The sequence below is a fragment of the Photinus pyralis genome, unplaced genomic scaffold (assembly GCF_008802855.1).
Source record: "Photinus pyralis isolate 1611_PpyrPB1 unplaced genomic scaffold, Ppyr1.3 Ppyr1.4_LG8, whole genome shotgun sequence".
Taxonomy (NCBI): Eukaryota; Metazoa; Arthropoda; class Insecta; order Coleoptera; family Lampyridae; genus Photinus; species Photinus pyralis.
The window spans coordinates 36,005,063-36,032,528 of NW_022170819.1; the positions used below are offsets into that span (position 1 = coordinate 36,005,063).

Sequence of the window (27,466 nt, forward strand, 5' to 3'; positions counted from 1 at the left end):
GGAATTTCAGCTCCGTCAAGATTAGATGACCAACTCCGCCGGTTGATACCAACATTCCAATTAACAATAGAAATTTCAATCCGGCCAATTAAGTAAGTGAAGCTAAATCAATGTGTTGCAGTAAACATCTTTCCACATAGTCGTGAGGGGTATCAAAAATAGCCCTCCTAATTGATTTGAATTTTAAATCCAATTACCGATTACCGAATTTTAGCACGTCAGCAGGTCGCACAGTTAATTAAAGAAGTTGTAATTTTGGGACAGTCAACCGGGCCGGAATTTTGGGAAGTTTATATAGGGTAAACGCTTAATTTCGAGGAGATCTTTTGTGTTTAACGGTATTTAAAATCCTTTCAGCCTTTTGCACTTTCTCAAAATGTTGACCTTTGCGTAAAATTTTACATTCATACCGTTTACGTATTGCTTTTACCTTAAGTTTACCGCACCGTATTTATAGCTTTTGCTTTGTCTTGCACATTAATTTCTACCGCTCCGTTTAATTGCAAGTTACTTTCTGTGTCATTAATTATAAGGGGGGATATTGTTTCGCTCTCCTGCATTTGCTTTCTCGTAGATACTGTTACAGAATTCATTTATTTATTATTCCCGCTTAGGGAAATTGCTGTGGGCTTTAATTTCATCGGCCTTGCCCTTCAGAATTTCTGAAATTGCCGTTTATTCTGATTGAGTTTACCCGAGGTTTCCGATCCGCCCAAACCGCGATTAGTGCACCCCATGATAACGCAAAAAGGAAAATACAATATACATAGATAGTACTTTATTTTGCGTTAATGACTTATTTCTATTTACTCTATTAATTGATACATTTAGTAATGAACCGTTCGGGGCTTCAGGCCGAACCAAAACCCTTTCTCTGGATTTAGTTTCATTATTTTTCGTGATATTTTTATTGGTACTACCGATTCTTTAACCACGACTATTTCGAAGTATCTCAAAATGTAAAAAAATAACACCTTAGCTTCGAGTAGGGCTAACCGGTTTCCAATGCAGCTGCGCGGTCCAACACCAAACGGCACATAAGTGTAAGGTACGATATTCTTTCGATTTTCTTTGCTGAACCTTTCGGGATCGAAACGGTCGGGATCGGGATAGTACTTTTCGTCCAGCTGCATTCCGTACATAACCATAATAACCATGTCCCCCTTTTTCAGATGAACTGGTTTTTCACCCTCCCTTTTAGGTGGAATCGTATACGGTTTGACGCACTTCCGATCTATTGATGTAGGAGTTGGCCACTTGCGTAAGGCCTCTGAAATGATATATTAGCGCTAATCCGCTATTCACTTAACTTTACCCGTTAGCACCATATCCATGTACTCCATCTGCATTAGACTTTCATACGTTAATGTTCCGTTTCCTTCCCTCAAAACATTGTCGACTTCTTCCCGTAACCTTTCTTGTATATACGGATTAACTGCAAGCTCGTATGCGATAAAGCACATAAAAGCGGCAACCGACTCGAACCCGGCGTTGAAAAAAACCATAGCTTGGGCGGTCACATCATCATCACTCAAATTCAACTTTTGCCTATGCTCTTCCTTTCCAATTTTAGATTCTTCAATGACGGCGTATCCTGAGTCGATTACATCGTTCGACCGCTCATGCTTTAGTCGTCCTTTTCTCGCCTCCATCAGAAGGTGAATCATGTCAGGTCGCACGATTCCATCCTTTTCGCGCACCGCGATGTTAGTAACCACAAGATTTCGAAAGAAGGCATTAACGTTGTTGGTAAATAGACGAATTCCAAAAAACTGAAAGCAGTCCACTGATAGCCAATTGGTTAAAGACCAAGTTACTTACAAGAGCCAATTTTGGTAAGAAACTAATTATGATGACCTTCAGATTTTTCCAAAATCCGCGGTAAGTCGTCGCCTCCTGACCAATTTGATAGAACTCGTTGTCGGGCTCTTTTAGGGAATCGCATTCGACGCCAAACGACGAGGACGCAATAGCGTCGTTGGTAAACCTCGTGAAAACATCCTTGAGTTCCACTTTCACCGTGTCGGTGGAACCTTCCACTCTGAAATGATTTACGAACCTCTGGCTACAGTTCGATAAAACTTGAAAAAACATGGTTTTCATTTTACTGCTGGTAAACGCGGGACTTAGAGTTGCTCGCATTTCCTTCCACCTCTCACCTGTGTAGCTCAAAGTCAGTAGACGTAATCCTTAATAAGAATATCGTTACCTTTAAGAGCAAACAGATTTTTGCCCCATAGAGGTTCGCTTTCGTCGGGAAGATACCTACTATGATCGACAAAGTACTCGAAATCCTTGACGGTGATTTGCTTGATCAGTTCAGGGTCTTTGATTACCAACAGCGGACTCGTTAGTAGGTACACTCCAGCATATCTGAAATCGGAGAAATGGCTTTAAATAGTTCTACCAATTTTTTGAGGTATGCTTTTCGATTTATTCTACATGGGCTGACTGTATTAGCCCCAACAAATTTAGTGAAACATTGCCGGCAAGGTAATGCATGTAAACCAGATTTTCCACCAGCAATTTAAACTATATAGTTCCAGACCCTTGATTCATGGGATGAGGCGGAAAACTCATGGCCGGTGGTCATCATAGGTGGACAGTGAAATGCGACATACCAGAACGGAGAAAGCATTTTTTTTAGCTGTACACAAATCTTTCTAATGAGAGTCATCCAAGTATTTAGACGCTTCACCTCAGTTTCTGATTTTGATTTTTTTTGTAGTCTTAAACGAATTGGTGGAAAAATGACAAAAGAGACGCTGAAAATAACCAAAATTTTGGCCCCTTTGAAAACGAATATTCCAATCTTGTCGAACCTTTGATCAAGATGTTGCTAGCTGGACAATTTATTACTATCTACCGTTTACGTTTTCTTGGCTCAGATTTTTAAGCTAGCAAATCCAAAAAGCACGGCACGGCTGATGGTCAGGCACAGCAATAGTACAAATAAAAAATTCGCGGTTTGGAATTTTAAAACCTACAATGGAATAATCTGGTTCTGTGATTCTCCACTACCAAGACCTTCGTCTATGTATCAAAGATAAGTCCTGATTAATCGGAACGATTCATTGTTTTAAATGTAAAAGCCAGGGCACAAAGAAAACGTGTGTCCGAAAAATAATAAAGAGAGCGCGTTATATGTTCCGAACATGAGAACTGATCTCTTATCTGTTAGCAAGATTACAGATCGAGGTCTCGACGATAATTTTCAGAAAAATGGGATACGGGACGCAAACAGAAAAGTCGTTTAATTGGCAACCACATTCGACGACTTATACTACGTTCGTGCTCGAATCCAGTCACGATCCAGCGATCCGGTACATTCGTGAAAGAAAGTAAGGTATAAGTAGCTTTAGACAGGCGTCTGAGTCACGCCAACATACGAGACATCCAGGACAGCATTCGGAAAGGTATCGTGATACTGATAGATGACGTTGACAAATTTAACTGTGACGCATGTTCTGAGCTAGGGGACGAGGATACCGTTTCCCCGACAAATCAGAGCGTCTGATGAAGATCTTGGGGCAAAATTTTTATCTAATTTATCGACGATTGTTCAAGGAGGTGTGCGATAAAATTGTTGAAAGGCCACCACCGACTTCATAGCACTCGTCGAAAATCAGAAGGGAACAACTGCAAAATGTTTGCATCTGAAGAGACAGGAATTCCCAGATTGACAGTCCCACGCAATCTAGAACAGGAATGGTATGGCGGAACTAAAGATTCGAACCTTGGTAGATGTCGCTAGGTGCCTTGTAAAGGAATCTAATCTACCTAATTCTCTTTGCGCTGAGACATACCGCAAAATATCTGGAAAATCGCCACGAAAAGCTGAAACGTGGAAAGGTATCCGGTTTCAGAGTTCTTGGTAGTAAGGTTTGCTAGCTTGACCAAAGGATAGTTCGATCGTCACGGATTAAACGGAACTTCTCTCGGTTGCGAAGAATCAAAAGTATACAGCATTTGGTCTAAGTTCTAAGAGGATAAGCGTCCTGTTTCGATACCAGTTCTACTAGAGGAAGAAATCGAGAACTTAGTAGATCGACAATTTCGATGAAGAGATGAAGGATTCCGGGGTTTTGTAAAGGATGACACCATGAAGCCAACGACAACAGGGTCGAGAAGTGTGCAGTAGCACTATCTGTGGCTCGAGGAATCCCCCCCAGAGATCCTGGCCGACCAGAGAAAGTGAGGATTGGTTCAAGGGAAAGACCTTGAAAGATGTTATTCTAGAGGACAATGACGAAGTGGATCTTTCGGAAGTTAACGCGAATGAATAGCGCAATGCCATCGTCGAAAAAAAGACCCGAGTGATTTCCGACCGCCCCAAAAGATAGAAAGTTTTTGGTTGCCGCATGGTTCTAACAAGTTGTGTTCTGATGGCGTCATCGAGAAACGGAAGGCGCGATTGGTCGCACAGGAATCCGACCAGCAACCCGTCATCCGCGCTTTACGGCAACATTTGCACCAGTGACTCGTGGATCTGCACTTGCTGCAACACATGGGATGGAGATACATCAAATGGCCGTGAAAACCTCGTACCTCTACGGATTTCTTGAAGAGGAGCCACCGAAAAATCTTTATAGAATTCTGAGGTCTATTCAAATGGCTAGAGTCAACTTAGAGCAAGAGCGAAGAAGATGCTACTAGATACACCCATGAGGGAACAAGGAATGTTTGTTAAACAAGTTGTAAATCAGCATATGCAAGATGAAAGGGCATTTTTGGTAATACAGAACAGTATTTGATTAGCAAAGTTTAAAATTATCGTTCTAATGAGCAATCTGACTCAAAACGTAGCCTGCACATCTACACTATAGCAGAAGGCTTTTGGAGAACATTTGAAGTCAAATCCTGAAGAACATAAACCACGAAAAATCACTTAATAATCCTGAAAAATTTATATACAGAGTCTCTGATAACTCTGGAAACGGTCGATTATCGGCGAAAATATACAGGTTATCAAAAAAAGTTTTATACAAAAGATTTGTGGTTCTTTAATGTCTAGGCAGTACTAATTTTAATTATACAGTGTTGGACATAACGGCGTGGCATACTAATATTGCATTGCACACCCTATATATTATTCGATATTTAAATTTTTCTCTAAATTTTGAGCATAGTTCGTAAGTAGCACCCAAATGCAATCGTTTCCGAGTTATCGAGTTTTGAAAATAAAAGACATTGCTTTAAAATGTATTGAATAAACCACAATAATTAATTACATTACGGATTTTTTTAAAAACATTCTATGGTTCTGAAAAGAACCTTTTGTAAAGTTTGTTATGCTTGTTTGGAATCATTAATCATTGTTTTTTGTTCAATTATTAATGAAATAATAGCGTTTATTTTCAAAATTCGATAATCGGAAACGATTGAATTTAGGTACATTATGCTTATTACAAATTTTAATTAAAAATGAGATAAGAATTGAAATTTGGCCATTTTATTATTCCATTAAAAATGCAATTTTGGTGTGCCGCGCCTTTATGAGCGACCCTGTATAATTAAAATTATTACTGCCTAGTAGACATTGAAAAACCCCAAAACTTTTGTATAAAACATATTTCTATATTTTCACCGATAATCGACCGATCCCTGACTTATCAGCGATCCTGTATAAAAAACCTGGCTAAACGTATCCCTATTATGAACAACTGATGTATTATCTGATAAGCCAGATGGATTTGGGTTTTAGTTCGGTTTTTAGGTACCTACTGATGGTAAAATACTGATACGATTTTATTTCAGTAGACCAGGCGTACTTACTTACATCGTTTGTTGTATTTAATTGATCCCTATAACAGTCCAGTGTATCTTCCAAAAGAGTCGCTCGAATTTGAAAACTAAACCATAGGCGTGTAGGGAATTGAGAGCACTTTCCAATAATGCGTCACTTGACCCAACGTTCAATGTAAGATTATTGAAGAGGTGGCAACCCTGGCTTAGGGGTGTAAATTTTGAAGTAAAAGATATACCCTTTCCAACGAAAATTGACGTGTTTTTGCGTTTTTTTCAAGAACTATTTCTTTACGAGTTATTCGGTCTGTTCCGTCTTCGTTGGGCCACCCTGTATACAAAACGCGCGTACGATTGCATATTTTGGAGTGTTTCCCTTTGTGACCTTATTATGATTGATTAAGATTTTCTCTGTGTTGTAATGAGTTATCCATTTTCTGGTTTCAGAACCGTAGAGCTGTCACTTTATAGCTGTCAAACATATCTGTCAACCGAAGTGTCAAAGTTTTAGTTGAATGTTTGACATTTACGAAAATGGATCGTATAAAGTCCAGTTCATACAACAATTAAAGCCTGCTGACTATCAACAACGCAAAAGATACGCATTGAGCAACCGACTGTAAATGCTGATTTTTTGTACAAAATTTTCTTCAGCAATGAGGCACATTTTTCGCTTGGTGGCTACGTGAATAAGCAAAATTGCTGAATCTGGGGCTCTGAAAACGATTGAAGAGAGGCAGTTGCATCCACAAAAAGTGACTGGCGCGCATTATGGGCTGGCGGCGTCATAGGGCCATATTTTTTCGAAAACGACGAAAGGATGACCTCTACCTTCCCTGCGATATGATCGAATGATAGTAGACTTTTTTGGTCGGCGATTGAAGATATGGACTTGGACGACATGTGGTTCCGGCAAGACGGCCCAACAGGCCACACAAGACGACCAATTTTGGCTCTATTGATGCGCGAGAAGTTTGATGGACGTCTAATTTCACGTTTTGGTGGTGTTAATTGGTCACGGAGACCATGCGATTTGACGCCGTTGGATTTTTTTTGTGGGGCCATGCAAAAGATCGTGTTTATTGCTGAAAATCCACTAACTTTAGAGCATTTGAAAACCAACATTGGTCGAGATACCTACCGAAATGTGGCAAAAAGTATTTTTTTACGTTTTGTTTCTGAAGCCACAAAATGGATAACCTGTACGTTTAATATTGCAAATATAACGGACATATTTTTGTAAGTCGTGTTGTGTTTTTCTTATTACTCGTCTATTAACCTTTGAACCAACAACAATTTACTCTCGAGCGAGCAAAGCGGGCGAGTGCTTTCTTTTATTGGCGCGAGAGAGTATAATCGCCGCGCCTTTGGCCCGTTGCTCAATATTACTACACTGTACACATAATTTTTCCACAAAACCTATTCTAATTAAAATAAATCTAGCATTTGCGAAATGTCGTACTATGATTTTCTTAAAGTAAACAACCGAAGTCATGGTAACTGAATAACAAATAGAGAGCAAAATGATTTCGTAAAAAAATGTTCGGGTTGTAACACATTTTGAAACACTTGCAAACGTAGTTTCTAAATGAAACATTTCAGATCATTGTTCTTCTTTGTGAATGTTTGTTTCGAACTCTTCTACATAATTATGTTGGTTATAACTTTGTAAATCTTCCAAGGGTCAAAGAGCGACAAAGTTTAATTCTGATCCTATTGAAAGTAACCGTGTTCTTCTGTATAATTGATTATACTAATGTAATCAAATCTCTATTTGAGGTATGGCCGTCGTCGCTCAGGTCCAAACTGCAAGCAAACTTTCGGGAAAGAAGCAGCTTCTTCACTTTGTTTCTTAAATAACGATAGAGATTAAAAGGTTAAAAATATTAAAATAGCAAACGTCGTGTAATAAATGAGAATAAACATTTTTTATCGTTGTTGGACCTTAATCGTTGATTGTTAAATAAATACAAACAAAATTTACAACATTAAATGATGAAATTGGAATTTGGCTTATTTTTGGTAACTTCTTTTCTGCAGAATCAGAGTGCTAAATGCACAAAGATGTGGGCTTGATGCATTTGACTACCAACACCTACATGAACAATAGTACTTACTAGTACTATTTGCAAGAGAAAAGGTGGACTTGTCCGTTCTTTTGTCCTCAAAATAAATGATTCTTGAAGAAAACGTGGGATATTAGGTAATATTAGCAACAATCACAAAAGTACTTCCTTAATCCCTAAATAAGAACTTAAAATTACCTGACATCGGGAAAGGCGTCGTACATCAACCTATAGATATCCGACATCGGCGTGAGCTGCATAATCATCTTCACATTTTCCCACCACTGTCTTCCAACGCTAAGCTGAACCACGCCTCTCCTCGTCCAATGTTGGACAGGTTTAATTAGCGCAAAGTAAACAAACAGGCAAAGAGCGAGTAATATTAAAATCAGAAACATTGTACGATCAGTAATCAAGTACACGATTCACTGTTGGAAGTATACTAAATTTTCTGCTTTTATTTATATACACTAAGATTTCGCCATGGAGTGTAAGAGGTTGAAACCCCACACGCTATCTTAACCTTTCAATTTCGTTTTGATAAAGCAAAGTCAATACTAGTCAATCGCATTAAATGGTACATAGTCAAAATATATTTGGCTATTCAATTCATTTGACATTTGTCACATTTCGACCAGTGAAATGTCGAGATTTCAAATTGTTGAGCCAATGGGAACGAATTATAGTGAATATTTCCCTCATATGTCATAAATGCCATATGAGGTGTGCAATTATCGCTCAATTACAGCGATAATTGCACTGTAGAAAGCGAAAGAGCCCTGCGATAATTGCACTGTCCATATCCATGGCAACTGGCAACTCCTTTGGACAATTTCACAATACACCGACAATTTATAAGTAGGTAACGTCAGGTTGACAAGTAATGCTTGTTCGGGAAATGTTCCCCTAAATTACACTCGTGCATCAAAATAAACCTGATAATTTTTTATTCAAGCATGTTGTCAGTAAAAAACTGCATTCGGTCATTTTCATAGTTTGTTAAAAGAGCACTCCACCTTCGGTGTCGGGCTCTTTCGCCAAAATATGAAAATAAACTCATGCAGTTTTTGGACAACATGCTTTCAAAAAAATTATCGGTAATTTTGCTGCTCCACTCATGCTAGTTACGCTTTTTAATACCACTCGCGCAAGCGCTCGTGGTATTAATCAGCGTAACTAGCATTCGTGACAGCAGCTCAAAAATATTCGACAATACTTCGACTACTTATGGTATTATATATGATTATATGTATTATATGTTACGTAGTCCCTCGAAGCTTATACAGCGTTTCTCCAATTGCGGGAACTCCGTCCGGAAGTGTTTCACGCGCTTTTTGACTATACATTGAAATTTTTAGTGTTGAAAACACTTATAGGATGCTAGTTTCGAAGTTTATATGTAACGTTTATATGAAACGCTCAAATGTTAAAAGGCGTCCAAAACGAGTGGATCGATTACGATGAAATTTTGTAGGTGGATTTTTGATTAAATTTGTAGGTCGGAGTTCGTGAATTGATAATGTAGGCCAAAAAATAAGGAAGGCCCTTTTGACATCTCCGTTTGTTATGAATCGAATTGCATGAATCAACGCAATCCCAAAAGTTGAGTCTAATTGATTCAATATTCACAGTGTCCTATTCGCACTCCGAACATTTGTGTCCCGAATTGCAAACTGTACTGATTTTTGTCACTTATAATTGCACAAGAGGTTTGTATTTTACCGAGTAAATTTGGGTTGTTTAGGTAATAAAAATGTGTTGCCTAGTAATTAGACGAGAAAAACTGTCAACTAATAAAAATGCGACACCGCAGGTGGAGCATTTTTAGGTTGACAGTTTTTCGAGTCCAATTGCTAAAAGGAAACAGATTTGAATTGCCACAACCCAAATTTACTCGGTTTAAATACAAACCTCGAGTGTAATTCGGCAGGACAATTTAACGAACAAGAAATTCACCAAATTAATCAATTATTGACAGACGTCAAACTAGTCATATGGGAAAGGATAATACGATATTTGGTTCGAAAATGAATAAGTGAAAAAACCACTAGTGCATTTGTCGCTGGAAAAGTTGCAGGTAACTTTTGCCGCTGTCAAAGTGACAATTTCACTGCGGCTTATGCGATTTTTTATACATGAGTTGAATTGTCAGTGCAAAATATAATTTGGTTCGCGATTTGTGAATAAATTTTAATTGCAACGAATACAACTTTTTTTTATTGACAATTCTTACATCATTGTTTTTATTTCATATTACTTGATTATTAATCATTTTTAAATGTATATAAACACAAAATTGCAACATTCCGCCCCCCTTGAAAGACAATACTTTCAACTAAGTACTCATGGGTAATGGACACAATTTGGAAAAAGAACGAGTCAGGATTCCAGTGGCAGTTTTTACATCTGCAACTCTAACAACATTGTCTCGTCCGGGATGTAATTTTATTATCCGTCCTACTTTCCATTGACATATCGGTAATTTGTCTTCTTTAACAATTACTATCATATCCATTAATAAATAATTCGCCCTTTGAATTAGTCCATTTATGACGTTCTTGCAATTCGCATAAATATTGTAACGTTATTTATAAAATTCGGGTTCGATTTATATCAATATTTATTAAACAAAACTAAAACACTATAAAATCCGTACAATTTATATCGATTATTTATATCACTCACACTTCGCAATTTATTTCAGATTTTCGCGCTCGATGTTTCATACGTACTCGTTCCGTAGTAGACTGCCGCGATGTTCGGTCCGCAACTATTTATACACGCAAGCAATGTAAGTCCAGTACATTCTCGAATACGCGTAGAAAATTCCAGAACGCCAAAGGCGACGTCATGTCTGCAGCATTTCCGTTACACTGCCCCCTTCTTAATTCTGGACGTCTCGTTCAGAAACTGCGTTAGTATTACTTTTTAATGCCTCGTGTCGGAATCTGCAGTCAGAGCCTGCTCGACAAACACCTTTCTTGAAAAAGTAACAGTCCACAGTTTTGCGGAGGGTCGTCCCCTGTGGGTTGAAGCAGCATACTGTAATTCGAACGCTAGTGTTTCTAAAAATCACTTCGATCATGGTTCGCACTATTTTCCAGTCCAACCCATCTAAACCACATCCAATCTTCGGAATCGCCAAGCTATTTATGTCATAATATGCCATGAGTTTCCTTAAGCTTTTTAAAGCAGACCAGAGGTTTTCATAGGTGGGTTTGCCTTCTGACGTTTTCTTTGAAACCAAGTAGAACAAAGAGCGTTGACTATCTTCCAAGCGCAGTACTTTACCCACTCGTGGTCTTTGCTTTATCAACTCGTCTATTCTTCCAAATTTTTTCCGGAATACGGAAGCTATACCTCTACCCATGCGAAGGTCTTCGGCGACACAATGGGCGATGGAAACGTTAACCGGAAGCTCAAAAATATTTTGACAAATTTCCTGAGTAACGCCAAATCGAGCTTTCTTCCGCTGGGCGTAATTTCACATAAAATCGTTAAAGTTTGGCTCGATCCCAAAGCTGCGTTCCTCTTCTCGAATACCTCTAACTTCTTCGTTGTTGTTGGATCCGGCATATCGTGCGAGTCGATTAATGTGGACAACTTTCGGTTTTCGGTGGTTCATTCTGATACGATATATCACGTCATTTATTTCTTGATCACCTCATACGGACCTTCCCATTGTCTTTGTAGCTTGGGAGAAAGACCCCTTCGTCTCTGTGGATTGTGCAGCCATACCAGATCTCCAGCTTCAAAAGTTTCATTGGCCGAGCGGAGGTTGTATTGATTTTTCATGCGATCGCTGGCAATCTGAATATGACTTCTAGCCAAGTCGTGAATATCGTTCATCTTCGCCTTTAGTTGGTCAACATAATTTTCACCTGCAACATATTCTTCATGGGGTTTACGCCCAAACTCGAGATCACATGGAAGGCGTAGTTCACGACCCAACATAAGGCAGGCAGGAGTCTGACCCGTGGTCTCGTTGACGGCTGATCGATATGCCATAAGGAACAGGTGGAGGTACTGGTCCCAATTTTTTTGATGTTCTGCCACGACTTTTGAAAGATATTTACCCATCGTTCGATTCATTCTCTCAACCATTCCATCTGACTGAGGATGCAAAGGTGTTGTTCTTGTTTTATTGCTCCTACCAATCGACAAACATCTTGGAACAAAGCCGATTCAAAGTTCCTTCCTTGGTCTGAATGGATTTCTATAGGAACACCAAAACGTGTAAAGAACTCCTTTACCAACACTTCTGCAACTGTTGCTTCCTCTTGGTTTGGAATGGCGTAAGCTTCAGTCCACTTTGTGAAATAATCCATAGCGACTAGGATATATTTATTTCCGCCATCTGTCTCGGGAAACGGTCCTGCGAAATCGATAGCAACTCGTTCCATCGGACTACCAACGTTATACTGCCTCATGGGTGCCTTCTTCTTGGAAACTGGTCCGTTTCCAGTAGCACATAACTCACATTTTTGACACCATCGCCGGACATCTTCTTTACGGTTGACCCAATAGAATCGCTCACGTACCCTTTGCAACGTTTTCGTAATACCAAAGTGTCCTCCGGAAGCGCCGTCATGCAATTTTCGCAATACTTCCGACATTTTGCTTCTAGGTACTACTAATTGCAGCGTCGATTCGGTGCCATCTTCACTTTCAAGGGTCCTATACAACAGGTTGTCTTTCAGAGTCAGGCTATTCCATTGGCCCAATAACTCTTTACTTCAGGACTTGTGGCACTAATGTCTTGCCAGTCTGGTCTTTGTCCGTGGCGCATCCAATTCAGAACAGTTTTTAAACTTGGGTCGTTTTCTTGGGCCGTTTTGATTTCGCTTGGCTTCCATTCCTCACTCTCTACAGTTGTTCGTCGCAGATGGCCAATCTTGTCTTCTATTTTAGAACAATGTGTGCAGTTGTCCTTGCACGGTCTTCTTGACAAAGCGTCTGCATTATTGTGAACTTTTCCAGACGACGAAATGTTTACAGTGAAGATCGGGGCTTTGTTTCTGCAGGTCGACGATAGCCCCTTCCTGTCGACCTTTCTTAGTTTTCCGACTGCTGCAATGGTTTTTGGCAGTTGCGGCGAACGTGTCCAATCTCGCCGTGGTTCACGTTTCTTTGCCAGTGACTGTATTGCTTTATTGATCTTTTCTTCCATTACTTTACTGACCTTTTCTTCCACTTCTTTACTGACCTTTTCTTCAAAACTTCCAGAGCCACCTTCCTCTTCGATTGTTCTTACCCGGCTGTCACTGCGAGGTTCCACCATACGTACTCGCGCACTTCCATGACTAGCTTTCTTGGCGGCTTCGAATTCTAACGCATGGGCCAAAGCTTTCTCAATTTTGTCGTGCCTAGCCAGTCTCAAAGCCTGCTGGGCATCTCCATCACGAACGGCATCGATAAATGTTTGTACAGCCAGTTGATCAAGAAAGCTCTCCGGTGCCGTAGGGTATGCCAATCGAATCAGTCTAGCGATGTCCGCTTCAAGTTCCTGCAAACTTTCTCCAGGTTTCTGCATTCGGTTCTTGACTTGGGCATAGTAAACTTGCTGAAGGTGTTTATCGCCATATCGCATTTCGAGTCGCGCTACTATTTGTTGGAAGTTCTGTTGATCCTCGGGGATGGTCCGCAACACATCCAGAGCATCTCCTCTCAGAGCAAGAATCAGGGCTGTAGTTTTGTCTTGAAGAGTCCATTTATTTGCCGCAGCCGCTGCTTCAAACTGTCGAACGTACGTGGTCCAAGGAATCTTACCATCAAAAGTAGGTGGCTTTACTCGGGCTTGCTGAACGTCGCCTTCTACTCTTGTATTTGTTTCTGGGGCACTACTAGTACGCTCTTTCGTAGTCAGTCGCAAGAATTGCTCGCGCAGCTCTTCATACTTGTGCTCAATCTCAACGAATGTTGCTTTAAATGTTTTGGAAACTTCCGTAATTCTATCTTCAACTTTTTCTTCAATTGATGTAGAGACTTCTTCGATAATCTTTCTAGAATTTTCCTCCATCTTCTCGAATTTCTCTTGAATATTTCTAGAATTTTCTTCCATTTTCTCGAACTTCTCTTCAAAATTTCTAGAATTTTCTTCGAACTTCTCTTGAATATTTCTATAATTTTCTTCATTAATCTTTCTAGAATTTTCTTCCAACTTCTCGAACTTCTCTTGAATATTTCTAGAATTTTCTTCCAACTTCTCGAACTTCTCTTGAATATTTCTAGAATTTTCTTCATTAATCTTTCTAGAATTTTCTTCCATTTTCTCGAACTTCTCTTCAAAATTTCTAGAATTTTCTTCCAAATTCTCTTGAATATTTCTAGAATTTTCTTGGGTGCTTTTCATTTCTTGTTGCAACACCTGTTGGCCATTTTGGATTTGCTGGAGCAAATTGAGCATCGTTTCTTCCATTTTAGCGGCAGCAGATCTTGTTACAGGCATACACAAGTACAAGCACTTAATTTAAACTTACTTTTAATTAATTTAATTAATTCCACTCCTGACACCAATGTAACGTTATTTATAAATTCGGGTTCGATTTATATCAATATTTATTAAACAAAACTAAAACACTATAAAATCCGTACAATTTATATCGATTATTTATATCACACACTTCGCAATTTATATCAGATTTTCGCGCTCGATGTTTCATACGTACTCGTTCCGTAGTAGACTGCCGCGATGTTCGGTCCGCAACCCTTTATACACGCAAGCAATGTAAGTCCAGTACATTCTCGAATACGCGTAGAAAATTCCAGAACGCCAAAGGCGACGTCATGTCTGCAGCATTTCCGTTACAATATTCTTTCGTCCAGCGCTTCCAAAACAGTTGCAACATTAACTGGATCGATTGATTGGTTTTTAGTCTATTAAGCGGAGTACTCGTCAGATCCACTTGGGGCACCATATTCATCTTTCTACCCATTAGAAAATGAGATGGTGTAAGAGGTTCCAAGTCATTAGGATCATTTGGTAAATCAAAGGTCTCGAATTCAATATACCTTCAATCTGAATTAAAGCAGTACTCAATTCCTCAAACGTAAACCTTGTGTCAGCAAAAGATCGTTTTAAATGATTTTTGATAGACCGTATATTTCGTTCCCATATTCCCCCAAAATGCGGTGAATACGGTGGTATAAAATGCCATGTAACACCACATTTTGATAAATCATTCTGAATTTCATGTGATTCACTAATCAATAACTTTGTCAAAGCCGACAATTCTTTATTCGCGCCTACAAAGTTTTTGCCATTGTCAGAATAAATATCTGATGGACAGCCACGCCTAGCAGTAAATCTACGTAATGCTGCTATAAATGCTTGAGTGCTCAATTCACTGACAGTCTCAATATGTATCGCTTTCGTCACAAAACATATAAATACAGCAAAATAGGCTTTACTAGTACTACTATTACGACCTCTCTTGTTTTTAATTGAGACAGGCCCGGCATAATCCATTCCTACTATTGAAAAGGGATAATTCATTTCGATCCTACGTTCCGGTAAACTAGCCATCATAGGAAAACTTGTAGTAGGATTACTTTTAAAACATTGAACACAGTCGTGTACGGTTTTTTTTGCTAAAGAACGACCTGCAATAGGCCAATATTTCTCTCTAACATATGCCAACAATGCTGTTGGATCTAAATGGAAATATTTTTGGTGATAATGCCGAAATATCAATTTTGTGAAATGATGTTTACTATTTAACAGAGCAGGATGTCTTTTCATAAATGAGTATACGGTAGAATTGAGGCGACCACCTACTCGAATACCATTATTATCCACAAAAGGAGAAATTCGGAGTAGCCGGTAGAATGCTCGGAACTGGTCTAAGGTAATTTCCATCTCCGCCACAGATGAAAAATTCACCTCAACCCAGGTTCGAACACCCTATTATATGTCCATTACATCTGTCATATGTGACATATGAAGCAGTCTATTAGGCCCAAGGGCATAATGAGAGGGCATAATGGATTATCATCTCATTATGCCCTCAAACGGCCTGTCAAATTGATTGACGGAGTTATATTATGTAATAAAAAAGATGCAACTTGATTCGTATGAAGCACTTTAATGTTGGGAAAACAATAATCATAACATTTGTATATTGGAAATGCATTCTTTGAAACGATGAAAAATAAAATGTTGTATGCACCTCAGGCATTACTCAATATTTAACCCTCGGGCGACTTACAATCCCTCGGGCCGGAGGCCCTCGGGCTCTGTCGCCCTCGGCATAAATATCGCCTTAATGCCCTTGATGCATAAATAACGATTTGATCATTCTCGTTCAGTGGATTTCGAGCTAGCTCCCCTACTGTAATAGGGAATATGCATGTGGTTTAAATTTACTTGATTCTTTCTCCAGCAAATATTTATTGTCCTGACATTATACTTAAACCATTGTTTTTAATTGCTAAAAATGTTAATTCAAAAGTGCAAAATAAGCGAACGAAATTCAAATTTGCGAAACGCTTCACTATTGGACGAATGAAAGTGACGTCAAATGCCACGCGATCGCATTTGTTGTGTCAATATTCAGTACTTAGTGCAGTCAAATTACAGTTTGGGCAAATTGAGCTGGGTGTTGTCATTTCACTCAACGAAATCAAGTATCTTCTATGTAAAAAGATCCGCTGAATCCGAAAACCATAGTCCCCCTAGCCGATAACTCCCGGAATATATTGTTATGTATAAACAAAAAACGATGAAAAAATGGCAAGATTGAAGATGTCGTTTCTTTTCGCATTTGACTTCAATTATCTCGTTAACTATAGCTCTAAGGGAAAATATGAAGAGAAATGTATTGGTTTAGAATTGAATTTTCTATAAGATACAATGAGTATGAAACGTTCATTTTCAAATGTTATTGTTTTTTATGGAAAAACATATAAAAGCAATCCCGAAGATGATCAATTGGTTATTACTAAGTAAAATTCATCCGATCTTTTTGAAAATCCGTATTTGGTCACTTCTTTTGATAACAAAACAATATGACAAACCCGATCACCGTAGATTTGATAGTTATTGCATAATTAAATAAACAAGTTTACAAAACGATACTTGGTCTTTTAAACTGGGTGACCCGCCCAGAGCGTTCTACATTTGTTGATGAAGGACTCCATTTTTAGTTTGAGTGATTATTAATATGTGATGAAAATTAATTGAGACTCAAAATTGTTTATTTTAAAATTTTAAAATAAACAATTTTGAGTCTCAATTAATTTTCATCACATAATCACTCAAACTAAAATAAACAATTGTGAGTCTCAATTAATTTTCATCACGTTCTACATTTGTTTACAGATGGTGGAATCCTAAGGCAACCATTTCCAAAAATTGTCCCGATGATTCTTGCAAATTGACGAACTGTGGAATTTTTTTTAGTTAACTTACAAATTGAATTACTCCCGAAATATAACAAGGAAGGTAACTCTATAATAGGCCTTGGCGTTCTGATTAATAAAAATCATACATTTTGGTAAAATAGAAGCATTAAAAAGCTCACCCTTTAATGAATCGTTCGATGCGACCCGATTTGCAAAATCATTTTTTGTTGTGTCGAAAACAAGTCCGAAGCCAAGAGCTGATTTTTCGTGAACTCTGATTTGGATGTATTTTTTCAATGTAGGTCTTTCTGAGAGCTTTCCATTCGCCTACTATAGATTTACATTTCTTGTGGTATAGCCCAGTCAGATTAGGAAAAATAGAGGAACTAATTCATGTATTACCAGTTCCTTCAGAATTGTGTAAGGGACGTTTCCCTAATCAACATAAAGTAAAGTCCCCCCGACTACCGGCTGTGCTAAAGGGGTGTAGGAGAGTGAGAGCGGCTTTGAAGGTCCCATTTTATAGTGTTTTGCTTGCAACAGTTCCAACGTGGAAAAGCTGAAGTGCAGTTGATGCCCGTCTTACTACACCCACACCTTGGGCTGTATCCAGTTCTAGTTGTTCAGTGCCAGAAGATGCAGCTTAGGACATTGGCCGGTGCTGGCGGGTCGCTAGTCTTGATGGGGTGAAGCATTCGATCCTCTCCTCTCATACAACCCCACCGCTGTTGAGTGAAAATCCCGCTATACGTATGGAGGTGGCTAGTACGGTCATATGCATGTGTCTAATTCACATATTCAATCTTGGTGGGTCAAAAACTTAAAAACGGTGTTTTTTTTAAGAAAGTGTATAGAATCAAAGTTGTAGCAAATTTAATGAGCTTGTATTTATATTGAAAAGAATTTTTTTCTATGACGCACCGTTTTCGAATTGTAAGTAAAAAACTATACAATGTGGCCATCAAAACCACGGTCTTCCCCCTCGCCCCTCTAGCACACCCGGAAGTCGGGGGGACTTTATTATATGTTGATCAGGGAACCTTCTGCTACACATTTCCGAAGGAATTAGTAATAGGTACATGATTTAGTTCCCCTATTTGCCATTTTTTGATCTATTCTTACTGGACTAGTATTTTGGAAATTATTCCATTTGTTAACACTAAGAAAATTCATCGGATTTTGAAACAAAATTGCATAGTTCGTCGATTTGCAAGAATCAACGGCACAATTGTTGAAAAAGGTTGTTTTATGGTTCACTAACTGTAAGAAAAATTGAGAACTTTTGGAACTGCAAAATACACTTTATCGGGAATATTTCTAATAGTGTATTTGCACTTTTGTACAAGACAATACCTATAATAGTTATTTGTTTCATAAGTACGAAAAATGCACGTTTCCGGGACGAGGAAGGGTGACGCGTCGTCCACCAACATTCCGAGGTTTAAAAGATTGTTTTACACGCTTTGCGCTAATGGAGACTAAAATTCTATTCTTTCACTTGCTGTCGAGGTTTGAATTCGTTTCTATGAAGAAAACAACCATTCCTATGGTTCTAACCAGAAAGAAGATTATACTGGCTCCAGAAAATGGGTTTTGGGTCGGTCTTCGTCGTAGAAGTACGCCTTAACATTAACAATTTCCAATTTCCCCAGCCATGATTTATGAAAAAAAAGAGTTATATTAAAAATGATTTGGTCTTCTTATAATCAATCATCGTTACGAAACCAAAGAGCACTGCGACATCCCCTACTGAACACTGAACAGTCATAAAGCGAGGGCACTGCCCCCTGTTGAGGAAGGGATGTATTACTTAAGAAAAACATAGGGTGTTTTTTGTAAACGGTATTATAAACATTTTAAAAGGGATTCTACAAAGTCTTTACAACATGGGGTTCTTTAAAATTCTTACAACCTTCTTAGAGCCTTTCTAGAATATTCATACAATATTCTTAAAATCTCTTAAAAGTGATTTTTAAATTAAATACATGTTGTGGAAAAAGTGCTAAATATTGTCCGTTGAACACCAATCGTGCAGATCAGAGGAGATATTTGTGTTGTTTAAATGTAACCTGTAACTTTTGCATCATAAATAAAGCAAACGATGTATTACCTGCTTTTGATAGTATTTATTGATTTAAAGGTATAATTCAGGTAACATAACGTATCGATTTTGATTTTGATGGGATTATTTAAAATTTGCGCTTTATCTGACCACAACGTTCTCAATTTTTCTTGTCATAAATCTACACGAATTAAGTTTTAGATATAATATCAATACCACATTATTTATTTGCCACATAATACATAAAAAGTATTTGTATAGGCAAAGCAAAAAAGGAGCTGCTGTCTCTAGCTGCCAGAAGTGTGGCCGGCCCGCATTGTTTCGATCTCCTGGTCCAGGATCGGTTTCTTGGCCGGCGAGTAGCGGTAGGGCGGCAAGTGGAAGATCATGGAATTGTACAATCGAATTCGGTCGCCTTCGAGGAGGTAGCTCGAAGTGTGTGGAGCAGTTCTTGGAACCGAGGCATCAGTTATGTCGTATCTCTTAGAGCTTCCGCGGGATCGTCTCGGTCTAGCTTGGCGGAACGGACTCAGTGGGAGGATTTGTGGCGTTTTCTAGCCCAGTGGACAATTGAACATATCGGCTATCGTGATCTAGAGCGGCCTCGTTGCGGAGCAGCCAGCTATAACCCAGGATAATGGGCGTTGTGAGGCTGTTGGCCACCAGGAAGGTCCCCTGCTGATTGGTTCCCTGGATTAAGAATTGCCGACAGTCGACGACATTGTGAGAGACCCCAGAGTCTAGCAGGGCGAGGCGGTGGTGACCCCTAAGCAATTCCTGGTAGCTCATGTGTCTGTTGGTTGAAGGTCGGTGAACCGGCGGCATCCCGGCCGCATAGGCGTTTTGGAAGAGTCATAGCAGGAGGGAAAGGAAACTGCCCCCTGGAAGGGCTGGCGCTAGCTGGCGGCCGCCTTCAAGAGTTGTTGCTCGGACAGGACGCGCTGGGAATATGTTGGGACGGCGTTTTTGGCGAAGTATTCCTCCTGGTTATCAAAGAAGGTAACGGGGTTTTCGAGTAGGTTTCCGGAGAAGGTTGAGAGGCAGTTGCCTGTGCTCTTCAGGATTTGGAGGGCCGCCACCAGATGGCCGATCGTTTGAGTCACAGTGGTCGGGATAGTTTTGCTCTTCGATTGCGCTGGTAGTAACGGCGGATGGTATTTAGAGACGCGGCGCTAGCGGGAGAAGGAGGCGCGCCGGCGTTAGTGACGGCCGAAGCACTTGGGGTGGTGGTCGGAGAGGCGCTGGTGGAAGTGGGAGTCGATTCCGTGCTGGCATTGCTCCTCGAGTTGATTACCATTGCTGAATCACTCGTTATTGGTGGGTTCCTACGAGCTTTGCACTCACAGACTGGGCTCCAACGTTGGGCGCCAATTGTTACGGGCTCTCTTACCGGACCCATTGACAAAGTTAATAGATATATTTACAGCTTAACCACTATATTACGTGGTTGCGCTGCTGGATGAAGAAGCGGTGACGTGGTTATGTTGCTGGATGACGCGGCGAGCGCGGTTACGCTGTAGCGCAGTTGCACTGTTGGACGGCACGACGGCTGGCTGCACTGCTGCGGCTTGCCAGCGGATAATGAAAGAGCCACGACTCCCAGTCTCCGAAGGCGCTGTAAGAAAACTACTGTCCCAGTTCCATGGACTTTACTAGTGGTTTCGACCTTGCCTATATTGGGCCTGTTTCGTTAGCCGGCTCATCAAGAACAACCCGTGGATTCTGTGATCGGTTCGTGCGACCTACAGCACAGCCGCAAACGAAAGCCGTATGCAACCGTGCCGGTCAAGATATTTTAATTACTTGTTTGCGTCCGAAAGCTCTTGTCATTTAGAAGACGAGGGCAAATTAATATTTTGGAATTTCAGCTCCGTCAAGGAATTATTTAAATGACCAACTCCGCCGGTTGATCCCAACATTCCAATTAACAATAGACATTTCAATCCGGCCAATTAAGTAAGTGAGGCTAAATCAATGTATTGCAGTAAACGTCTTTCCGCTTAGTCGTGAGGGGTATTAAAAGAAGCGCTTCTAATTGATTTGAATTATAAAACCAATTACCGATTTTTAGGACGTCAGCAGACCGCACATTTAATTGAAGAAGTTGTAATTTTGGGACAGTATTAAATGAATACGCCAACTGGGCCGGAATTTCCGACGTTCCCTCTCCATATTTTGAGAGTTGGTGTTTAACGTATTTAAAATCTTTCGGCCTTTTGCACTTTTGCAAGCTACGTTTCGTAAATATAGTACCTAATTGTTGAGCTTTTTCGTAAATTTACTTTGGAAGCGTTTCGTATCTAAACCTTTCTGCCTCTTGCACTTTCGCAAATTTTGAGCTTTTGCGTAAATTTATTTTTCATTCATACCGTTTACGTATTGCTTTTACCTTAAGTTTACCGCACCGTATTTATAGCTTTTGCTTTGTCTTGCACATTAATTTCTACCGCTCCGTTTGATTGCAAGTTACTTTCCGTGTCAATAATTATAAAGGAGGATATTGTTTCGGTCTCCTGCATTTGCTTTCCCGTAGATACTGTTACCGAATTCATTATTTATTATTCCCGCTTGGGGAAATTGCTGTGGGCTTTAATTTCATCGGCCTTGCCCTTTAGAATTTCTGAAGTTGCTGTTTATTCTGATTGAGTTTACCCGAGGATTCCGATCCGCCCAAACCGCGATTAGTGCACCCCATTATAACGCAAAAAGGAAAATACGAGCCCTAACACATAAATGTTGGGACATCTAGCATTTTTAAAATAAAACCGAAAAAAAAATAAAACCAGTCCAATGTCCAATAAAGCCGCAGATATCTTATATAGAAATGAGTATTATAAGTTTATTGTTTATGTTTAATACCAAAAAACTATTTTTTTAATGCTCTCACAACATAAAAATGAGAAAACCAGCGAAATTAACTGACACATAAATGTTCGGACACCACATATATTTGATAGTTTGATCTAGGTAACAGGATAAAAACCAAAAAAATTCTAATTTTTATAACTTGTCAGCACACTTTGACATTTTGTTAAAAGAAAAATGGCACATGGCAAAGCAACACGGAAAGAAATTCGACAATTAATAATTAAATTGGGTTCATAAGGGAAAATCCTTTAGGACAATTGGTCAGGAATTCAATTTGCCCATGTCCACGGTGGTAGATATTGTAACAAAGTATATGGGAAAACAGCATCAATCGAAGTTGAAGGAAACAACACAGGAAGACGGCCAACAGTTACCCCTAGAATGCAGAAAGCGCCGATAACCATTTGCAAATCTGGACGAAGAGACACAGTACGGAATCTTACAGTAAAATGGAACGAAGTAACAAATGGTCATGTTTCTACCTAAACCTGTCGAAGGTGGATCCACTAATCAGGTTTAGATTTTTATAAAGTAAGTTGATCTTTAGGTTAAAATGATTGAGCATTAGAAAATACTTTTTTAAATAGGCGAAAGAAAAATATGTTTAATTTATAACTATAGTAAGAAAAAAATAATAATGATTTTTAGTTACAACATTTGTAAAATTTTGAGTGTCCGAACATTTATGTGTTAGGGCTCGTACAATATACATAAATAGTACTTTATTTTGTGTTAATGTTGACTTATTTCTATTTACTCTATTGATACATTTAGTAATGAACCGTTCGGGGCTTCAGGCCGAACCAAAACCCCTTCTCTGGATTTAGTTTCATTATTTTTCGTGATATTTTTATTGGCACTACCGATTCTTTAACCACGACTATTTCGAAGTATCTCAAAATGTAAAAAAATAACACTTTAGTTTCGAGTAGGGCGAACCGGTTTCCAATGCAGCTGCGCGGTCCAACACCAAACGGCACATAAGTGTAAGGTACGATATTTATTCGATTTTCTTTGCTGAACCTTTCGGGATCGAAACGGTCGGGATCGGGATAGTACTTTTCGTCCAGCTGCATTCCGTACATAACCATAATAACCATGTCCCCCTTTTTCAGATGAACTGGTTTTTCACCCTCCCTTTTAGGTGGAATTGTATACGGTTTGACGCACTTCCGATCAATTGATGTAGAAGGTGGCCACTTGCGTAAGACCTCTGAAATCATATTATGTTAGCGCTAATCCGCTATTCACTTAACTTTACCCGTTAGCACCATATCCATGTACTCCATCTGCATTAGACCTTCATACGTTAATGTTCCGTTTCCTTCCCTCAAAACATTGTCGACTTCTTCCCGTAACCTTTCTTGTATATACGGATTAACTGCAAGCTCGTATGCGGTAAAGCACATAAAGGCGGCAACCGTATCGAACCCGGCGTTGAAAAAAATCATAGCTTGGGCGGTCACATCATCATCACTCAAATTCAACTTTTGCCTATGCTCTTCCTTTCCAATTTTAGATTCTGCAATGACGGCGTATCCTGAGTCGATTACATCGTTCGACCGTTCATGCTTCAGTCGTCCTTTTCTCGCCTCCATCAGAAGGTGAATCATGTCAGGTCGCACGATTCCATCCTTTTCGCGCATCGCGATGTTAGTAACCACAAGATTTCGAAAGAAGGCACTAACGTTGTCGGTAAATAGACGAATTCCAAAAAACTGAAAGCAGTCCACTGATAGCCAATTGGTTAAAGACCAAGTTACTTACAAGAGCCAATTTTGGTAAGAAACTAATTATGATGACCTTCAGATTTTTCCAAAATCCGCTGTAAGTCGTCGCCTCCTTACCAATTTGATAGAACTCGTTTTCGGGCTCTTTTAGGGAATCGCATTCGACGCCAAACGACGAGGACGCAATAGCGTCGTTGGTAAACCTCGTGAAAGCATCCTTGAGTTCCACTTTAACCGTGTCGGTGGAACCTTCCACTTTGAAATGATTTACGAACCTCTCACTACAGTTCGATAAAACTTGAAAAAACATGGTTTTCATTTTACTGCTGGTAAACGCGGGGCTTAGAGTTGCTCGCATTTCCTTCCACCTCTCACCTGTGTATAGCTCAAGGTCAGTAGACGTAATCCCCAATAAGAGTAACATTACCTTTAAGAGCAAACAGATTTTTGCCCCATAGAGGTTCGCTTTCGTCGGGAAGATACCTACTATGATCTAGAAAGTACTCGAAATCCTTGACGGTGATTTGCTTGATCAGTTCAGGGTCTTTGATTACCAATAGCGGACTCGTTATTAGGTACACCCCAGCAAATCTGAAATCGGAGAAATGGCTTTAAACAGTTCTTTACCCATTTTTTCAAGTATGTCTTAGATGCTTTTCGATTGTATTCTACCTGGACGCGTATTGCCAATGTATTGTACAGCACAGAGCGGTCCATTTTCTGCAGTGCTCAATGCTTTGGCGATGGTATACGCAATAGGTAGTCTGCCAATCCATCGCTCGCTACAGATCACATTATAATGACATTACTCTGAAATGCACAATATTTTGCAGTACCGCAATCACCCGAGGTGACGCCATTCTATTAGCGGGCTCAGTCAGCTAATTAGTTTTATGGAAACACTGTGTCGTCTTTGCGGAAGAAAACAACGAAAAATTAAAGTTCAGCCAACATCATTATCCCGCCGTAAATCTAGAGGTTTACCATCAAGTGGTAGTAGAGTGCAAGCTGGAAGGCCTTCCAATAAGGAGCGCGTTAGACGCAAACATAATATTAGTTTAAATATTTCACAAAATGAACGCCAAATTACATTAGATTTTATTTTGAAAAGAGTAAATTTGTAGCTTAGAATAAATAAAAATGAAACAAATTAAAATTAAATATTGTCGTGTCCGAGCAGTTTTTTTTTAATTATTTGATGTACTGAAATAAAAATAAAACTGGAATAAATCAAGTTACAAATTGACTAAAACACTAAAATGATAAAAATAAAAAAAATGTTAGGTCTCTATATTTTTGATTTAATGCCTACACAAGTTTTACATTACGTATAATGAACGATAGAGATATGGTTGGAGCCGACAACGAGTTTAGACACACATTCGCATCCATTACAAAATACTGTATACATTAAGTAACGTCATTATATTGTGATCTGTAGCGAACGATGGATTGGCAGACTACCTATTGCGTATACCATCGCCAAAGCATTGAGCACTGCAGAAAATGGACCGCTCTGTGCTGTACAATACATTGGCAATACGCTACCTGGACTGACTGTATTACCCCAACAAATTTAGTGAAACATCGCCGGCAAAGGAAGAGCATGTAAACCAGATTTTCCACCAGCAATTTAAACTAGTTCCAGACCCATGGTAATAATAATAATAAAAATAATAATACCTACAAAGAATACTTAGTATACTTAAAACAAAATTACAAGGTAGAAATACAATCAAAGCTATTAACACTTTGCCACACCAGTACTTACATACTCTTTTGATTTATACGTTGGACAAATACAGATTTAGAACAAATACAGAGAAACACCCGTACACTATTACTCCCACTATTACTCCCACCCACATCCAAACTTACATACATCACAAATAACATACAGACATGGAACCAAAAGCCTTTACATGGACGATTTCCACAAGAGGTTAACCAGGATTGTGTTGATTCTGTAGCAACGCACAATTGGTTGTCTGAATGTGATATCTTCCCGGAGACTGAGGGTTTCATGTTAGCAATACAAGACCAGGTCATTAATACACGCAACTATAAAAAACATACATAAAGACAAAACAGTAACAAATGATTCTTGTCGACTCTGTTCACAAACATCAGAAGCAATCCAACATATATTATCGGCATGCACGCGACTTACACAAACAGAATACAAACATCGACACGATCAGGTAGCTAAAATCATTCATCAAAAAACATAATCTCATAACAGATAAGACACCATACAACAAATACACGCCACAGATAATACTTAAAAACAACACACATAAATTATATTGGGATAGAACTATCCACAATAATAGACCAGCAGACATTACACTTACAGATAAAACACAAAAATCCATTTGTATTATAGACATTGCCATTCCCAACACTAACAACTTAACCACAACGCACAACGCATGCAGAAGAACCCCGCAAATACATCCACATAGCTATCGAGCTTAAGGCGCAATGGAGAACGAAATCTACTGATATAGCTCCCATTATTCTTAGTGCTACCGGAGTTATACCAAAGACAATACACCACAATTTACAACTATTAGGTTTAATCGATAAAAACCCATAACACAAGTTACTACATACACACATGATCCACAACGTATAATACATGTCAACAAGAGTACTCGCTCACAACACGGCACATAACATACTGTAATATCTCCACCTCTAACCCAAACAAACACACAAATACAACTTACCGAACAAACAAGTACAATAAATGATACAACAAATACTACGAGTACAATCAGAGATTCGCCTCTGAAGCAAACCACATTATCACGACCCATTAGTATTCAACTCAAACGCAAAAACCTAAACAGCACTTTTGACTTACCTACAACATGACACACAACATACTGTAATATCTCCACCTTTAACTCAACCAACCACGCAAACGCAACTTCCTGAACAAACAAACGCAATAAATACTAGTAACACAACATACACTACAAGGACAGTGATCCACCTAATAAAATTACACGTCCTAGCACACCTAAAAAACACAAAACTCTTTCTTCTCAGAAACACACCACGTTATCACAACCTCGTATTCAACCCAAACGCAAAGTCAAACAAACACTTACGCAATAAACAATACTTACACACACTTACTTAAATTGCTAAATTTGCAGGAAATTTTTTTTTTGTTAGCGTTGGCTGTTGTGGCCATCAAGGATTTTAATCCGTGCGATTAGTTAACCAGGCTAGACCTGAGACACCGACCATAATAATAATACCTGCGTGAAGACAGCAACCAAAGATAGCAACCGTTTCTCCGAAGATGCCCGAATACCACAGAAATACAAAAAAATGTAGATTGCGTCCACCTTTACAAACAAGCAATGCGCGAATAGTTATCACTTTCTAGTTTGTGCAGAAAAATACTGCTATACATGTCCAATAAAAAGATGCATAAATAATTTCTTGCAACCCCTTGCGTCACATAGAAATCCACCCCCAATGTGTTTATAATTCGAATACGGCAAAACGCGGGTAGTTATCACTTTCTAGTTTGTGCAGAAAAATACTGCTATACATATCCAATAAACAGATGCAAAAATAATTTCTTGCAACCCCTTGCGTCACATAGAAATCCACCCCCAATGTGTTTATAAATC

The 27,466-nt window shown here is 39.2% G+C and overlaps 2 protein-coding genes across 2 annotated transcripts in view; both read right to left on the reverse strand.

Annotated features, from left to right (window-relative positions):
* Positions 1 to 763: 763 nt before the first annotated feature.
* LOC116179836 (cytochrome P450 9e2-like) lies at positions 764 to 8,264 on the reverse strand. Its single transcript, XM_031499690.1, has 5 exons — positions 8,010 to 8,264; positions 2,210 to 2,373; positions 1,822 to 2,159; positions 1,316 to 1,772; positions 764 to 1,270 (listed from the first exon to the last, which is right to left on the reverse strand). Exons 1-5 carry the CDS (start codon positions 8,207 to 8,209, stop codon positions 828 to 830), a joined length of 1,602 nt encoding a protein of 533 aa, XP_031355550.1. The 5' UTR covers positions 8,210 to 8,264; the 3' UTR covers positions 764 to 827.
* Positions 8,265 to 22,755: 14,491 nt separating this feature from the next.
* Positions 22,756 to 27,466, reverse strand: part of LOC116179793 (cytochrome P450 9e2-like) — a 9,593-nt gene continuing 4,882 nt past the window's right edge. The window contains exons 2-5 of the mRNA XM_031499634.1: positions 24,241 to 24,404; positions 23,851 to 24,188; positions 23,345 to 23,801; positions 22,756 to 23,296 (exon numbers count right to left, since the gene is read on the reverse strand). Coding sequence (XP_031355494.1) covers positions 22,854 to 23,296; positions 23,345 to 23,801; positions 23,851 to 24,188; positions 24,241 to 24,404 — 1,402 coding nt within the window. The 3' untranslated portion in view covers positions 22,756 to 22,853. The remainder of the gene's footprint in view (positions 23,297 to 23,344; positions 23,802 to 23,850; positions 24,189 to 24,240; positions 24,405 to 27,466) is intronic.